Source organism: Alosa alosa, chromosome 20, assembly GCF_017589495.1.
Source record: "Alosa alosa isolate M-15738 ecotype Scorff River chromosome 20, AALO_Geno_1.1, whole genome shotgun sequence".
Lineage (NCBI taxonomy): Eukaryota > Metazoa > Chordata > Actinopteri > Clupeiformes > Clupeidae > Alosa > Alosa alosa.
The window spans coordinates 7565120-7583278 of NC_063208.1; the positions used below are offsets into that span (position 1 = coordinate 7565120).

General features: G+C 43.8%; 2 protein-coding genes across 2 annotated transcripts in view; one reads left to right on the top strand and one right to left on the bottom strand.

Annotated features, from left to right (window-relative positions):
• Positions 1 to 10051, top strand: part of znf687b (zinc finger protein 687b) — a 22646-nt gene extending 12595 nt beyond the window's left edge. Inside the window, 3 exon segments of the mRNA XM_048229128.1 lie at positions 259 to 371; positions 939 to 1041; positions 7056 to 10051. Coding sequence (XP_048085085.1) covers positions 259 to 371; positions 939 to 1041; positions 7056 to 7808 — 969 coding nt within the window. The 3' untranslated portion in view covers positions 7809 to 10051.
• aqp10b (aquaporin 10b) lies at positions 8351 to 16993 on the bottom strand. Its single transcript, XM_048229129.1, has 7 exons — positions 16329 to 16993; positions 13608 to 13734; positions 12925 to 13062; positions 12299 to 12411; positions 11754 to 11971; positions 11189 to 11459; positions 8351 to 8486 (listed from the first exon to the last, which is right to left on the bottom strand). Exons 1-6 carry the CDS (start codon positions 16413 to 16415, stop codon positions 11246 to 11248), a joined length of 897 nt encoding a protein of 298 aa, XP_048085086.1. The 5' UTR covers positions 16416 to 16993; the 3' UTR covers positions 8351 to 8486; positions 11189 to 11245.
• Between the last annotated feature and the right edge of the window lie 1166 nt (positions 16994 to 18159).

Here is an 18159-nt window from a genome sequence, read left to right on the forward strand (position 1 = left end):
GGGCCGATACCAATATTTTTATTGACATTGTTTTTGATACACCTTTGCTGGCAAAAAAGTATTCAACATACTTGAAATGGCATTTGAAATGGGACCAGCACTCCTCAATAGCACTGTACACATCTTTTCATCTAGAGGTCACGGGTCTCGGTCAGCAAGCCAGTCCGAGTGTGTTCACACTCGTTTGGGAGAGTGTGAGATTTTGCTTGGGACCCCTGGACTCTAACGTGCCCTATTCTCTTCCCCTGCCCGCTGCAGCCCATGAAGAAGTTCCCGTGCCGTATGTGCGAGCGCTCCTTCAGCTCGGCCAACAGCCTGCGGCGCCACGTGCGGGTCATCCACGAGGGCATCCGCAGAGTCTTCCACTGCCAGTGAGTAACCAGATGCTAAATGTTTACAAGTATATGTTTTTGGGCTTTTTGCCTTTATTTCGACTGGACAGGGAAGAGCGACAGGAAGCGAGTGGGAGAGAGAAACGGGACAGGAACGCGTGTGTGTGTGTGTGTGTGTGTGTGTGTGTGTGTGCAAATGTGCAAATGTGTTGCGCTACACTACACTGCTTTAAATCCCAGTGACAATCCCAGCACTGTCCAGCCTGTGTGCCATCATCCCCATCCATCCAAGGAGCTCCCATTTAATTTTTATTTTTTTATTTTTTTAAATATATATTTGCAGTGATGTTTCGAGCCCCACAGCTCTTCCTCAGATGTGAGATGACATCATGTCTTATTTCCTGTATCATAATCATGCCTACATCAGTGTTTGGGGATTGGCATGGATGGGGTGTTGAGGAGGAGTATGGACAGACAGAAAAAGCAGGAGTGATTATAAACTCCTGTGCTGAAAGCAAAATAGGAGTCTGGTGTGTGTGTTATTAGCATAGCGTGTCCTCACAACGAGTGTGATCTCTTGCTGTGTGTGTGTGTGTGTGTGTGTAGGTACTGCTCTGAGGGGAAGCGCACGTTCAGCAGTCGTTTGATTCTGGAGAAACACATCCGGGTCAGACACGGCATCCGCTCCAGACAACCAGTGGACAGACAGGTCAGTCCCACCGTCCGCTTCCAACTTCTCTCTCTCTCTCTCTCTCTCTCTCTCTCTCTCTCTCCACCTCTCCCTTTCTATCCCTCTACCTCTTTATCTCTCTCTACCTCTCCAACTCTCCCTTTCTATCCCTCTACCTCTTTATCTCTCTCCACCTCTACCTTTCTATCCCTCTACCTCTTTATCTCTCTCCACCTCTCCCTTTCTATCCCTCTACCTCTTTATCTCTATCACCTCTCCCTTTCTATCCCTCTATCTCTCTCTCTCTCCACCTCTCCCTTTCTTTCCCTCTACCTTTTTCTCTCTCTCTACCTCTCCCCACCTCCTTCTCCTTCTTTCTCCCTCCCTCTTTCTCCTTCTCCCCCCCTCCTTCTCTCGGTTCTACCTCTTTCTCCCTCCCTCTTTTCTTTATTTCTCTCTCTACCTCTCCCTCTCCCCCTCTCTTTCTTTATCCCTCTACAGATCTTTCTCCTTCTCTCTCTCCAACATGCTACATTTATATAGGGCTTTCCTCCACACTCAAAGCTCTTCACAGGGAAGGGGGAACCTCACTAACCACCATCAGTGTGTAGCACAGCAGCCATGATGTGCCAGAGCGCTCACCACACACCAGCCTGAGGGAGTGAATGAGCCAATTACACATAAGGGGGGGATAAGGGCCAGATTGAATGAGCCAGTATCTTGTAGGTAGAAGATATAAATTAGACATGCATTAAACATACATATGTACATTAAATAGTATGCTGCAAGTAGAGGTGATGGTGTACAGTAGTAGTGTAGAAGGAGCTGGGCTAGCATGCAGTAGAAGTGTAGAAGGAGCTGGGCTAGTGTGCAGTAGTAGTGTAGAAGGAGCTGGGCTAGCGTGCAGTAGTAGTGGTTAAGGAGCTGGGCTAGGAGCTGGGCTAGCGTGCAGTAGTAGTGGTTAAGGAGCTGGGCTAGCGTGCAGTAGTAGTACAGAAGGAGCTGGGCAGAGGTGGAAAAAGTACGAAAATATTGTACTCAAGTAAAAGTACCAATACCTTGATGAAACATTACTCAAGTACAAGTTAAAATACCGATCTGAAAATGTACTTAAGTAAAAGTAAAAAGTAGTTCATTTAAATGTACTTTAAGTAACATTACTTAGTTACTTTTTTTTTTTTTTTTGGGGGGTACCAGAACAACCAGTTTTACCAGAGACTTTCTAATGAGGAGATACAGCACTCAAAAAAAAATCCTCCATAGTAATGCATGGGGTTAGTCAGTTGTCTACAAATATCACAACCAGGGTAGGATTTCCATGGCGTTACCGATGGCCAATACGACGGCCATGGCCGCCGTAGCCCTTGGCGTTGGCCGTGAGGCCCCTTTGAAAATCAGAGGTTTACAGGCCACGGTGGCCTTGGTGGCCCCTTCTTTCAATATTCTGCTTTGCGTCCTACAAATAGCAATTTTATTTAGCCTGTGGCCTGTCAAAATAATCTTAGCATTCACAGCGCCAAATTTATTTAGTCTTTTACGCAGTGGAGAAAGTGACAGCTAAGAAAGAAATTGCATCCAAATTCACCCATTCTCAGTTGAACTACTCATGAAGTAGCCTATTCATCACACAGACATCACAAGTATCACATGAAAGAGCTTTTTCTCAGCTTTTAAACGATGTTAGCCGATAATTGCGGTGTTGAGCGGTTCATGAGAAAAGTAAATAATATAATTAAATTTAATCATACATTCTACTACTCCCTACCCATTCATCTCGATTGGAATACTTTACGAACTCTTCTTTTAACACATGACAAACCATATATCAGAATAAACAGGAGACCTTACCGAACACAAAGGTGTAAAGCAGTCCCCTGTACAGTTAGCCGTTCAGAGTAATCCAGTTTTGAATTTGCAGTAAAGTTCGACATACATGGATGTCTCCAAATTTGGGCTTTAAGTTTTACAATGTGTTTAAATTGTTCCACATGATTTCATAACGGGCCAAATACAAAATAAATGTTAAATATCGCCTAGATATTGGTAAATCAGAGTACAGCTGACTAAGAATTTGTGAAAGTAGCCTTAATGATCACAAAATGCTAAGCATGCATCTAGGCTATTTGAGTTTCTTAAAGCTGAGCTGTGATTAAATTGTTCAATACATGATTTCATAACAGGCCAAATATAAAATAAATGTTATATATAGCCTAGATATTCAGATGATTTACAGCTCTATGTAACATGTCATGTTTTCATTTCATGTTTTTGTAATGTTTCATACAGTGATGCAGGTCTACTGCAGTGAATAGGCTAAACTTTGATCATTTTTATAGCCTACTACTGTATAGTTAACTTTGGCCTTGGTGCCCTGACATGTGGCCTTTGTGCCCCCCACCAAATATGCCCAACTGAAGGCCAAGTGGCCTTGCCCCCAGAATGGTGAAATTCCAAGCCTGATCACAACCCTTCCGCGGCAAAACGTTGACATGTGAATACATTGAGCCAATCATGTGGTGTGTTGTAAAATACATTGAGCCAATCATGTGGTGTGCTGTGAAGACATCATGCCAATCATCTGTTGTGATCTCGCTGCTGGAGCAAGATTGGTGTCGTGAAGCCTTACGCACACTCATTTCTGCCGAAATAGATGCACGATAAGTGCCCAAAAAGTGTTGCAATATGGCCGCCGAGTGGAGGTTCTTGCCTGAAAAGGACTTTGGTCCTAGCTCGAGTTGCTGCAGCCAGCAGCTAAGGCAGCCATGTTCATGCTCCCAGTGTGTAGCGCTGTAGCTGCAGCAACTCGAGCTAGGTAAAACCGATTGTTTCAGTTTTGTTCATACCGACAGTACTCGGTGACGTTGAGAAATGGAGATCTATGTGAAAAATCACCGGAGTTCTCCTTTGAGCAGTAGTTGATTTTCAAAGTTAGTTGCACTCATCCTTGCGTCGCTTTGCAGTGAACAGTAATCCAACTGAGCAGGCAGGCCAATGTTGAGTTGTTTTTTTATATTTGGAAACAAGCAGAAGGTTCAGCAGATTAAAGGGCGTCAAACTGGGGGGGGGGAAGTATAGGGCTCCAATGGAGGAGAGGGCCCATGAAAAGTGGAACAGGGGGTACAACATTTTCACCAGGCATTAGTAATAACTCAGGTAATCCACACATAAAAAATCCAAACAACTCCATAAATAGTCATGTGTAATGAAGTGGAATAACACAGGGAAAAAGTATTGAACAAGCTAAGAAAAAGCACTAAGGCAAGGAAAGGGAAGGAACGAGCTGGAATCTGTAAGTAGTTAGAGAGTAGTTATCCTTTCTATCTGTGCAAATTAATATAAGCTTAGTTAGTATATTGATGGGCTATAAAAAGGTTTTTCATTACCAAGGTGTCACACAAGAAACATTTCATGATGGATAAAAGCAAAAAGCTCTCCCAAGACCTTTGCAACCTTATTGTTGCAAAACATATCAATGAAACTGGTTACAGATGCATTTCAAAACTTCAGAATCTTCAGTAAGCAGCATGGGAGCCATTATCTGCAAGTGGAAGAAACATCACTGCCATGCAGGATCTCCTCGCAATATTTCTGACCAGGGAGTCAGAAGGATAGTCAATTCCAAAAGCCAAGGACCACTCGGAGTAAGCTCCAGAAAGACTTGAAGGCAGCCAATTAAATTAAATTAAATTAAATTAAATTAAATTAAACAGTTCTGGAAGTAACTAAAGATCAGGATTCACAAGAGGGACCCCAGGAATCTGTTTAGAACAATGGGCCAAAATCACACCTGATACTGTGACTAATATGTTTTGTCATACAGGAAATGTCTTGAAGCTGTCTTTACAAACAAAGGCTTTTCCACAAAGTATTGAAGAAATAGTAGGCACGTTCAATACTTTTTTCCTGTGTCATTCCACTTTAATACACATAACTCTTATGTTTGGATTTTTTATACGTGTGTTAATATAATGTGTGGTGTAAATTTCGAATAGACTCACTGGAAATTTAAGCTAATTACTGAAAAAAAAAATATATATATATGTCCACCATATATTTATTTTACCTGAATATTTTAACTTCCAAATTAAATGTCAAAATGAATGTCAGACGAAATTTAAAGTTTGACTGACTGGATTTTGTATACAAAACATAGTGAAAACTGTCTAAGGTCACTCTCCCTTGCTAAAGAGCTAAATGGTTTAGTCCGCCTGCACGATTCATAAGGTAGTCTATCTTTTGTTTATTTAGTTGAGCATCGCTAGTAGTGGACCGCTAATTGTTGTGCTGCTGGTGCAATGTTTTTCCAAGAAAGCCAAGTCAGGTTACTAAAAAGAGACATAAAAATTAGGGGAAACAACTGCTAATAAACTTCTTTCCCAAAGCGTGAGCACAAGCGTCAAAACACGAAATCCCATGGTGTTTGCTTGAATATCTTAGCTATCATTAGTGCTAAAACGAACTGAGACAACCCATTGAAATAGCGGAAAATACACTTTCATAGGTTAGGCTACACATGTAATCTGATGCATCTCGTGATCCAGCTCCATCTCCATCCCTTTCAGAAAGACAGCATGGCGCCAGCTTGATTCATGTCCTGTTGTAGGCTACATGCTGATCATTATCACTAGGCTAGTGGGTTAGGGCGATTTCTTTTCTCTCCCTTTCTGTTTTCGTTTTTTTTTTACTCAAGTAACGGATGGGATTTTTTATGTAGCGAAATACAATGCTTCACTCAAAATGTAATCAAGTAAAATTTAAAATACCGATTTTATAAACTACTTAAAAAATACAAAATACACAGAAAAACTACTCAATACAGTAACGTGAGTAAATGTATTTCGTTACTTTCCACCTCTGGAGCTGGGCTAGCCTGCAGTAGTGTAGAAGGAGCTGGGCTAGTGTGCAGCAGTAGTGTAGAAGGAGCTGGGCAAGCGTGCAGCAGTAGTGTAGTAGGAGCTGGGCTAGCGTGCAGTAGTAGTACAGAAGGAGCTGGGCTAGCGTGCAACAGTAGTGTAGTAGGAGCTGGGCTAGCGTGCAGTAGTAGTACAGAAGGAGCTGGGCTAGCGTGCAGCAGTAGTGTAGTAGGAGCTGGGCTAGCGTGCAGTAGTAGTGGTTAAGGAGCTGGGCTAGCGTGCAGCAGTAGTGTAGAAGGAGCTGGGCTAGCGTGCAGCAGTAGTGGTTAAGGAGCTGGGCTAGCGTGCAGCAGTAGTGTAGAAGGAGCTGGGCTAGCGTGCAGTAGTAGTACAGAAGGAGCTGGGCTAGCGTGCAGTAGTGTAGAAGGAGCTGGGCTAGCGTGCAGTAGTAGTGTAGAAGGAGCTGGGCTAGCGTGCAGTAGTAGTACAGAAGGAGCTGGGCTAGCGTGCAGTAGTGTAGAAGGAGCTGGGCTAGCGTGCAGCAGTAGTGTAGAAGGAGCTGGGCTAGCGTGCAGTAGTAGTGGTTAAGGAGCTGGGCTAGTAGTGTAGAAGGAGCTGGGCTAGCGTGCAGTAGCCTGAGAGTTGTGGGTTCCATTCCTGGCTTCCGTTGTGCCCTTGAGATGGACACTTAACCCCAAGTTGCTCCAGGGACAATGTAATCACTTGTAATATAGCTGACATAATGTAAGTCAGTCACTTTGGACAACAGTGGCTGCTACATGTAAAGTAGAGGATATAATTTGATTTGAGTAGTAGATCATTTTTATGGTATTTTCTGATGACTTTTTTTTTTGTTCTCTCTTTCTATCTCTCTCTGCCTCTCCATCTCTCTCTTCATCTCTTCATCTCATCTCTCTCCCTCTCTATCCATCTCTTTCCATCTCTCTCTTTCTCCATCTCTCTTCATCTCATCTCTCTTCATCTCTCTCCCTCTCTCTCCCTCCCTCTCTCTTCATCTCTCTCCCTTCATCTCATCTCTCTCCTCTCTCTTTCTCTCCCTCTTTCTTCATCTCTCTCTTCATCTCATCTCTCTTTATCGCTCTCCATCTCCCTCTCTTCATCTCTCTCTCTCCATCTCTCTCTTAACCTCTCTCTCTTCACCTCTCTCCATCTCTCTCTCTCTCCCTCTCTCTCCCACAGGGTCCTCCCAACACCAGGAAGCGCTCTGCTCCGGCGGAGGGTGTGGGCAGCTCGTCCGAGCAGGAGGGGGACGGCGCGTTTGAGGAGGCGTCAGAGGGCCCCGCCAGCGGCGGCGGGGGGGCGGTGAAGCGCTGGCGTCCCGCAGCAACCGGCGGCGCCGGCGAGGCCTCGGCGCCGCACGACCGGGACGAAGGAGTCCGCCAGGAAGCCGAGGAGTCCGGCAGCGGCGAGGGGGGGGAGGAGACCACCGGCGCCGCCACTCCAGCCGGCTCCGCCCCCGTTGCCGCCGGCTACAAGTGCACGCCGTGCGGCTTCGTCACGGAGGACTGGGCGGAGTTCCAGCAACACATCCCGCAGCACCAGGCGGAGGGTGGCGTGGGCAGTGCGGGCTCTCTGCAGTGCACCCAGTGCGGCGCCTGCTTCGCCTCGGCCGGCTCGCTGGCCCGCCACCGCTTCATCACACACCGGCTGCGCAACGAGACCCGCGGCCACGGCAAAAACGCCGCCTCCTCCTCCTCCTCCTCCTCCTCGGCTGCCGCCGGCGCCGCCTCCTCCTCCTCGCCCGACAACGGCGCCGCCGGGGCCACGCCCCCCGACGACGGCTCCCCGACATCGCCGCTCCGGGGAGAGGACGGGAGCTACGGCTGCCGCGTGTGCGGGCGACGCTTCGACAAGCAGCCCGACCTGAACACGCACTTCCGCACGCACGGCATGGCCTTCATCACCGCACACAAGAACGACAAACCCACATAGAGGAGGAGGAGGAGGAGGAGGAGGAGGAGGAGGAGGAGGAGGAGGAGGAGGAGGAGGAGGAAGGACAGAAAGAATGAAGAACAAAGAAGCGCCAGTGAACGGAGTCAGAAGTGGACTGGAGAAAATGACCGACCAATCCCAGTACATCACCAACAGTGGACGTTAGAACAAGGCAGCGTGTGTGTGTGCTACCCTCTACAAACTACAAACCTGTGCCATCCGCCAATCCACCACAGGCCACTGCTCCTCATTCGTGGAGAGGAGTGGTCATAGGACACCTATGCGATTGGACACACAGTGAAGACACTTGATCTAATCCCAGTGCTGATTGGCTACTTGTTTGGGTCGTCTTGATGAGCAGAGAGAGAGTCGTGTGAGGTCAAAAAGAAAAGGAGACGAGATGACCACGAGATGAATGAAGCTCAGGCTTGCAGACCAACTGGACACTAACCCAACAACCTCCTCCTTCGTCCTGATTGGCTAAGGAGAGACTGGGAGACCAGGATGGATCAGGAAACTGCAGCAGAAAGCCACAGGTCCCATCCAGAGGCTTCATGTCGAGTGGACGTTGACCAGTGCTTTCTACTCCTATTGGTTGTAACGATGCCAGCTCAGTGTTCCCTTTTGTTCCGTTCTCAGCTGCATACACACGCAGAGGCCCCTGGTGAGCTCTGTCTCCTGCAGGAGATACAAGACGAGTCATTCTGTGTCAAATCAGACAGAATCCAGGGAAATGGTGGCTGCCTGTCTCAGATTTTGCTTTTGTCCTTTATGCTCATTGATTATATGTAAGGCCCTAGATTTGGAACAAAGTGGGCCATGCAAGCAAAATCCACAATAGAAACTTTTAATGGTTCAGTTATATTAGGATGAATAATACTTAATGCCCAAACATTGCTTCCAAGATTACCGGTATGTGTTTTTCAAGTTGTCAAACTGAAGAAATATCTCAAGGAAAAACATGAAAACATAGGATTGAAATATCTAAATATTTTCCAGGCCTTGGTTTTGAAACCCGTTCATGATATATAGACACGATTTGAACAAAATCTGAGATGGTGCAGCAAACAACCTTATCGGATTTGAGACAAGAAAACACAGGGCTTATCTACAGAATCTCATTTTAACTCCATGTAGTACAGAGGTACGGTTCTGCGACCGGTTCTAAATCAGTTCTAGGGTTTGGGGAACGTCTCTGTGGTCACATTCAGATTTGCCTAAAGGCTGTTGTCTGGTCAGTGTTATTTGGGGGGGTGAGGTTTGATTATCGACTGCAAAAAAAAAAAAAGAGGTGCTATCGAAGGTGTTTCTAAATGAACAGAAGTAATATTAAAATTGTATTGACATTGTACTGATCTATTTATTTATATGTCACACGTATTGTGTCTTTTTTGAACTGTCTGATTAAGGAATGGTAGAAAAGTGATCTTTATATTACCTAGGAGGAGAGTCTACTGAACTATGTGGCAGATTTGCGTTTCCAGCTCTTTGCATGACAGATGTGTGATGTTTGAGGTGTTACAGAAATTAAAAAAAAAAAAACTTATTGTGAAAAACAAACAAAAAAAATAACATGGTTACGCACTTCTTGCAAGAGCACATTTGTATGTGTGTGTGTTTGTGTGTGTGTGCGTGTCTACGTGTGTGTGTGTATATACTGTACAACGCAGTAATTTTGAAAAACACTTAGGTGGGGTTAGTAGACAATGTGAAGTGTGAATTCTACTTACTGTAATAGTATAAACTTGTTTTGTCTTTTTTTATTCAGCTGATTCTAAGCTGACTGAATCATGAATGGATATTTGGATATAAGTTACATATTTTTTACAAAAGAATCACAAAACGGAAACAACAACAAAAAAAAGCTGACAAGTGAGAAGGCTTTTGATGGGAGTGTTTTCCGAGGCGCGTGTACACATTTGTTGTTTGTTGGTTTGTTTAGTTTGTTTATTTCCCCCCCTCTTTGATATGAGTCTTTTCTACCTGCACAGGGACACTAGTAAGCGAGCATCACCCTTCTGTAAGAACTGCAGCTCAATGACATTTGTGACTCTGTGAAAGCCTGTGTATATCCTTTTTTTAAGAAACAAAAATGTGTGTCTTATGTACATCCCTTACATATAAATACATCTTATCATTTTATTTTTCTGTGATTGCTGCTTGCAACACTGCCATACCCTTTTATGTCAACACCTACTCTCCTGTTTGAAATAATAATAAATATGACAACCGTACGGCATGGATGTGACAGTCTACTTTGTGTTTTATTGTAAGTGTAAAGAGTTTATGAGTTTCTCTTTGCATGAGACTATTCTTGACGAGATGCATACATGGCCAAAGACTGATCATGGTTAAATTCTCCCATCTTGTGGTGAGATGGTATATTGCAACAGACACCAATCAGAATCAACTCAAGAAATTACACAATGTTAGCTTTAAATACCAAGTATTTTCCAAACTCATCCGTGGGTGTGGGCACTGTAGTTATTATCTAAACAATGTTTTATGGTGATCAACAAAACTACACCATCTAAATAAGATATTAACCAACGAGTCATTGTTTTCACAAGCAAATCAAAATCCACCCTTACTGGTAGTCAAGCCAAAACCATGAATATTTTAGTAATGGGATACAGTAGATCTTATGCAGCTTCATGCATTGAATCTGTTGAAACTTCCAGGGCAAACTGATTATTAGGATATTTGAGTCCAATTTAAGTCCCATGAAATGTATGTATCAAATATCAGTGCAGTACAGTATCCTCAGACATCTGACAGACCCAGTCTGTGTAAGTTCTACCTCTAATCGTTTTAAAACTGCGATTACCATAATCTTGAATAGAAAAGTGTTAGAAGTCCCTGTGTAGTCAGAATCCTACAGCAAGATTGGATCAGGAGGACTGTGGTAAGACTTAATCAGCATTATCACTCTGAAGCTTCATCAGATCGGTCATGGCACCCTGAGCACTAAGCATCCCACCACATTTGGGAGAAGAGTCCTTAAAGGTGCAGTCAGCGATCACACGCGATTTCAAGCCTATAACATTTTTTGTCCTGTTCAGAAATCATCTCCCCATGATCCGCTAGCTGCCCATTCCGTGAGTACACTGTAAACTAAACAGTCTCTGTGGGCAGCCTAGGCTCCAAAAACTGGGAACAAACAAAGTAGGGGCAGTCTGTCCCCCAAACAAAAACAAAACCCTGTGTGGAGTTTTCTCTGGGAATACTGAAAAGAGGGGTGGACTACCTCTGTGGTGTGTTTGTTTGGTCCTTGGTTCAAATATAATGTACGTTGTTTTGGACAAAAGCATCTGCTAATAAATATAAACATAAACATAAACATAAACAAACGTGACTTCCTGCGCAATCGCTGACTGCACCTTTAATCTCCGCCTCACTCTCCATACACAGCCTCAGGTAGGTTTCTCCGGCCACTCCTAGGAGGTCAGAGGGATTGCCGGTTTAGGAATGTCCCGGTCCAGTTGTTTGCCCCCGAGCTCCAGCGCAGGGTGGTTGGTGAGGACGAGTCCGTCCGTGAGGGCGTCTGCATCAGGGAAGTGTGCCCCAACCAGCAGCTCATACAGCAGCGATCCCACCACAGCACCCAGCGAAGTGGCCACCACCGGAACCCACCACCACGACCGCCCCGCACTGCAGAGAGATGAGTGAGTGAGTGTGTGTGTGTGTGTGTGTGTGTGAGTGTGAGAGAGAGAGAGAGAGAGAATGTGTTTTGAGTAGGTGAGAGGTGTATGTGTATGAGAGAGAGAGAAAATGTGTGTGAGTAGGTGTGTGTGTGTGAGAGAGTGAGTGAGTGAGAGAGAGAGATGATTTTTTAAATGATTGAATATGCTAACATGATTCAGGATCTATGAAGATTTTACACAGTACTGCTGATAATTGGATGATTAGCCTCATTTGCTGTTGGGCAGCTGTTGGGCAACTCACCTGAACACCTCCTCCCCCCACCCGGCTATGTAGGTGTAGACCCTGGGCCCCAGGTCTCGTGCGGGATTGATGGCGTAACCGCTGTTCGATCCCATGGACACGCCGATCACCATGACAATGGCCCCCACCAGGACCGGCTCCAGGCCCCGAGGGGCCGGTGTGTTCCGTTGGTCTCCGATCGCCAGGACACACAGTAGCAGAGCTGCCGTGCCAACCACCTATGAAAGACACAACGCTGTGGGCAAAGGTGCTCTAATATAGCGGAAGGTGTTCATCATGAGAACTGTTTAGAACAGTGGATCTTAAGCTGCATTCCAAACAACTCAGACTTGTCAACTTACCATAATGTCCTGACTATTAACCAAAGATTATACATTGATTTTGCAAATGGGAGAATAAAACCTGCTGGTGGGCCATATCTGGCCCCCTGGTTGTATCTTTGCACCCTTGCGCTACACGTGTTTCCGTTGTCATAACTGTGCTGTCCATTGTGACTGGGCAATTGTATTAAGATAAAAGCCAGCAGAGGGTGGTGGGGGGCTGACCTGGTCCAAGACTCCAGAGGCCAGAGAGAGGTAGTCCGCTGGGTAGGTGGCAAAGATGCCAGCTGTGCCGTTGGGTCCTGTCACTTTGAGTCCACCAAAGGTTGAAATGGCATCTGTGAGTATGCAAATTTCACACACAATCACATCAACAACACTGTGTGTATACAAAACATGGACTTAAAAAAGCAAAAAAAGTACACAAAAAAGGCAATATGTTGATGTGCAATGTTGCTGATGTTCATCACACAAAGTTAAGTTAATCACACAATATATTCATCACACAAAGTTAAGTTAACCACACAATATATTCTTTAAAATGTAGTATGCAAACACTGGAGGTGTTGCAGGATAAAAATGATATACGTTAAACCGTAGACTTAAGACTACACCTGAGAAGTTACAGAGGCAGTAAAAAAACAGTAAAAAGGGCCGTTAGACATGCTGCTTGCTCTGTTACAGTTCATAAATCTTACCCCGCAGCACTTTAACAGGGATTTTACAATACATTTAAAACTGTACATAACCTCAAACTCTTGCAAACTGCGGCGAACAGCATCAGAGAAAACCACTAGGTTAGGTTATATCATAACTAAGCTGGTCTGTTTGTCACTGATGTGCCTCCCTACCATGGTACTGGAGGTGGACAGTGGCTGCAGCCAGGAAGGCCCCTAAGAACTGCGAGACGATGTAGAAAGGCAGACGCATCCAAGGGTGTCGGCCCAGCAGACAGAGGCTGAGAGACACTGCTGGGTTCAGGTGAGCACCTGGAAGACAAGGGCTGTGTTTTATTTGTCGAATTAAAACTGAAAATGCTGATCTCCAGGTGTTTGCGAAGAAACAGATATATGAGACAGAGTCTTTGTTATGTTATTTGTTTCTAAAGAAAAGTGAGTTGTTTAAATTCAGTTGTTCAATTAAGTTGTTTTTATGTCAGATTGATATCGTCCCCTTAGAATTATAAGGTTCTATAATTTTTGTGAAAATTGAGTTATTGACCTATTCCTATTCTATGACAACTTCATGAGGTGAGGTGAGGTGTAGTTGTATGCATTATATCTACAGAGGCTTGTTCAACTGATCAATATAACTCTTTGGAATTCTAAAACTTTGAAGCTCAATATCTCAGACAGACAGACAGACACTTTATTGATCCCCAGAGGAAATGTAAGATTTTTTAAGAAGAACCATATAATTCTAAAAGGACGATAAATAAGGGTATTTTATTGTATCACATTAAAAAATACATTTTAAAAAAAGGTTGTGTGTTGGTGCAAATGAATGATGCACAAAATACAACACAGCCACTCACCTGAAACCCCTTTAGAGATGTACACGCCAAAAGTGGTCCCAAGGGCAAAGCCCAGGTTGATTGACAGGTACTGTCCTTTGGTGTCCCTTGAGGTCGTGACCTGGGCAACTGAGCCACAGCCAAACAGCTGTGAAAAACACAGCAAGAGGAAAACAGAGACTTTAAAGGTGAAATATCACAATGATCTACACTTGACATTATACAAGTACAGCCAGGAAAATAATACACAATATTTATGGATTCTATGTATTCAGATGTGTTCCAGATGTGCATTTGTGTTTGTCATAGTAATGTCATGCAATCTAATCAAAACTGATGGCAAGATGAATGCAGCATGTTATCAGAAAATATTGGAGGACAATCAGTCCAAAAACTGCATTGAACGCACTTGGACTTTCCAACATGACAATGACTTGAAGCACAAGCCCAAGTCGACCCTACAAGGGCTACAGCAGGAAAAAAGTGAGGGTTCTGCCGGGTATGTTACTTATAAGCTCAACTGGACATGGAACCATGGTACAGGATAATACGTGCTACATGGTCAAAACAATCACTCACAAAATAGAACAGCAAAGTCTGCTCTTGCCTGTTGTACACTGGCTAAGAGCTAAATAACCCACTGTGATAAAATTTCCATCATCACATTAGAGACGGGCCTGAAAACGGCACCTGTAATTAATCTGGAATTGACCCATGGTTCCTGGGAACTGTTATCTCCCTCTTCAAGTTAATTTTGTTTCAAAGTCCTCAGATAGTGGCAGCTCATATTTCCTGAAGGACATGCCAAGGATACCTGCACGGTTTTGAATCTTATTGCAAAAGCAATCGGAAGGGTGGTGTTTATAGACAGTGGAAACCTGATAAAAGTTGTCTGAAGACCAAAATTGATGTATTAAACTATGAAGATGTGAAGCATAGGCTATAGTCAGGATATCAAGTTGGATAATCATCAGCATGTTGAAGATTTATCCATGACACAAAATCAAACGTCAATTGCACTGCGATTCATTGCAATTGCGTATGAAATGCTATGTTGTGTAAGTATTCACCATATTTACATTCTTCACTATATAGAAAGTATGGGGACGCCTGCCACCACAGGACAACCCATTCTAAATCCATAGGCACCCAGTCTAAATCCATAGGCACCCATTCTAAATCCATTGGCACCCATTCTAAATCTATAGGTCCCGTCTCCCCTTTGCAGCTGTAACAGCTTCCATTGTTTTGGGAAGGATTTCCACAAGATTTTTGCCTATACATTCAGAAGAGAACACACATTTTGGACAAGAAAGCCTGGCTCACAATCTTGAGCTTGGGTTAGTGAAGGGATTGTATGTAAACATTATACCGGTATGCTTCCAATTTTTTGGGAACAGTTCGGGGAATAGAAGCCCTTTCCAGTTTCAGCATGACTGTCCCTGGGCATTCCTGCACAAAGCAAGGTCCATTAAGACATTGTTGGTTGAGATAAGTGTGATAGAACCGACTGACCCATAGAGAACAGGTTTCTCTAGTCTAAGCAATCAAACACCTTTGGGATGAACAAGCAGAGAAATTGCAAGCCAGGTCTTCTTGTCCAACATCAGTGCCATCACAAATACACTTCTGAATGGATGAATGGGAAAAAACTTCGACAGACACTAAAATTATGTGGAAATTCTTCTCAAGAGTGCAGCGGCAAAGGGGAGGCGCAACTCCATATCAAGGCCTGTGGATTTAGAATGGGATGTCATTGAAGTTCCTGTGGGTGTAATGGCAGGCGTCCCAATACTTTTGTCTAGTTTACGATAGATAGAAGATATGACAAGTAAAAATGTCAGCTTTATTACTTCTCCCTTATCAGTAGAGATGGTGGACGAGATTTCCATGCACACATCCACCTAATGCACTCGATCATGCAAATATGCACTCAAACATGTACCCTGCTGAAAAAAGAGCTAGAAACCAGCTTATGCTGGTAGCTGATTTAAGCTGGTTTTAGCTCGTCTTTTGCTGGTTTTCTTCCAGCTCTTACTTTTTTTTGCTGGTGTACCTGGTTGGGCCACCAGGTGGACATGCTGGCGTGACCATCTGAAGAAGCTGGTCATGGTGGTGTGACCAGCCTGTCATATGGGATAGCTGGTATAAGATGCATGCTGGTGACCAGCCTGCCAAGCTTGACATTGTGTACATTGACAGTGGTACGACAAGCAAAACCAGCTGAATTGCCAACATAAGCTGGGTAGCTGGTCTAGCTGGTCAACCCATAGACTGTATATGGGTCAACCATCATAGGATGGTCAAACAAGCTGGTTAACACGCGGGTCAACCAGCAAACCACCCTAAGCTGGTCAGGCTGTATTTTTCAGCAGAATACACATGGACACAAACCTCAAATTATTTGACACCTCATCAATCTCATATTGAACAAATTTCAGACCTGTCTGACAAATAAAGTATTATCTCTTTCTTATTGCATGTTGCAAAACTTTGGCTACACTAAAACCTTCTGTCCTACTAGCTTGTGTCAGTAGCTATGGGGTGAACCAAACATTATGCACACGCATCGCACACGCTTACAAACGTGAGACTCAACCTCATTCACTACAATCTCATAATGTTGCAACTGCAAATCTTAAGCTCAACTAAAACCTTCATTTGCCATCTGTCCTTTGACTAGCTGTTGTCTGCAGCTATGAGATAAAAGAAACATATGCGTGCACACACACACACACTTACAATCATGATGTAGACCCCCAGGCCTTCTGCCAGGCACTCTCTAGCCAGTGAGCTTCTAATGCGACACCTCCTCAAAAGCCGGTCCATCCTGGCAGCTGCCTATGTTCTGGGATCGGTCTAATATGGGGAGCGCCTAGGAACTGACCAGTGGGTTCCCCAGGAGTGACAGTGACGTCCAGGATCCAGGGAAAGAGAGAGAGAGAAGCAACCCGTGCAGCAAAACAACTGTGTTATGAGACAGTACCGCAGGGCCTTGTGTACTTTTGTACTCCAAGACTTCAACATCACAGTTAATGAGTGATGGCCTGTGGTGCGTGTGTGTATGTGTATGTGTGTGTGCGTGTCAGTGTTTGTGTGATTATGTGTTGTTAGGGATGGTCTTTTTTTTATTGTATGATTTTATGTAGCGCATATTCTTGTGCAAAGGTCTCACGAAAACCGATGCAGTTATGCGATAGTGTGATAAGCTGTGATTGGAGTTCAGAGGAATTCTGTTATGCAACTGCATCTAACCAATCTTTTTTTAAAAGCCACGTAGATATCTGACGTATAAGTATAAGTATATATACTCTTTTGATCCCGTGAGGGAAATTTGGCCTCTGCATTTATCCCAATCCGTGAATTAGTGAAACACACTGCACACAGTGAACACACAGTGAGGTGAAGCACACACTAATCCCGGCGCAGTGAGCTGCCTGCAACAACAGCAGCGCTCGGGGAGCAGTGAGGGGTTAGGTGCCTTGCTCAAGGGCACTTTAGCCGTGACCTACTGGTCGGGGTTAGAACCGGCAACCCTCCGGTTACAAGTCCGAAGCGCTAACCAGTAGGCCACGGCTGCTCCAAAATACCAACGTAGGTAACTTTTTTTAAAACGTGTAGGGCTTCAACTAACGGTTATTTTCATAGTCGATTAATCTGACGATTATTTTCTCAATTAATTGATTGTTTGATTGATAAGATGCCAAAATGGTGAAAAAATGTCAACCATTGTTTTCCAAAGTTCAAGATTGTCTTTAAACGCCTTGTTTTGTCCACACACCAAAGATATTTATGTCACTTTCATAGAGGAGTAAGCAAAGCTGAAAGTATTCGAGTGTAAGAAGCTTCAATCAAAGAATTTTGATCTATTTCATGAATAATCAATTATCAAAATAGTTGGCGATTAATTTAATAGTCAATAACTTATTTATTTAAGGTTTATTTAGACATACAAAGTGCACATTAATGAACATAAAAATGTAAATGCGCCAGAATTAGTTTAATTTGTTTTCACAAACTGATTTAAAACAGGAAGAGCCAGTCTATTGATAAGCTTGTACAATAAGCAGGAGTTAGTGTATTTCACCAGATTTTCCCAGCTTAATATTTTGAAATTTGGCAGATTGAACTTGACTCGTTGACAAACCTTTTTTTTATTTAAAGGTTTAAATGATAGCTGATTATCAATAAGCACTCCAAGATACTTAAACTCTGAGACTACTTGCAATCTCTCCCCTGCCACAATCAGGTTCTGTAAAATGTTTTTTTTGACTTGCTAAAAAACATGCACACGACTTTGGACACATTCAATTGTAAACAATGCACAAATGTGCCATGCACAAAGATCACTGTATTATCTGCATACATTTGAGTGTTGACATCGGGGCAGACATTTGGCAGATCATTTACATATAGTGAAAATAAGAGTGGACCCAATATGGAGCCTTGTGGGACACCTGTGGGTATGCCAAGAGATTGTGATTGATGGTTTTTCACTTGAACAAACTGTGACCTATTTAATAAGTATGATTCAATCCAATTAATGGCACAGGAGGAAAAATGAAAAGTAGAT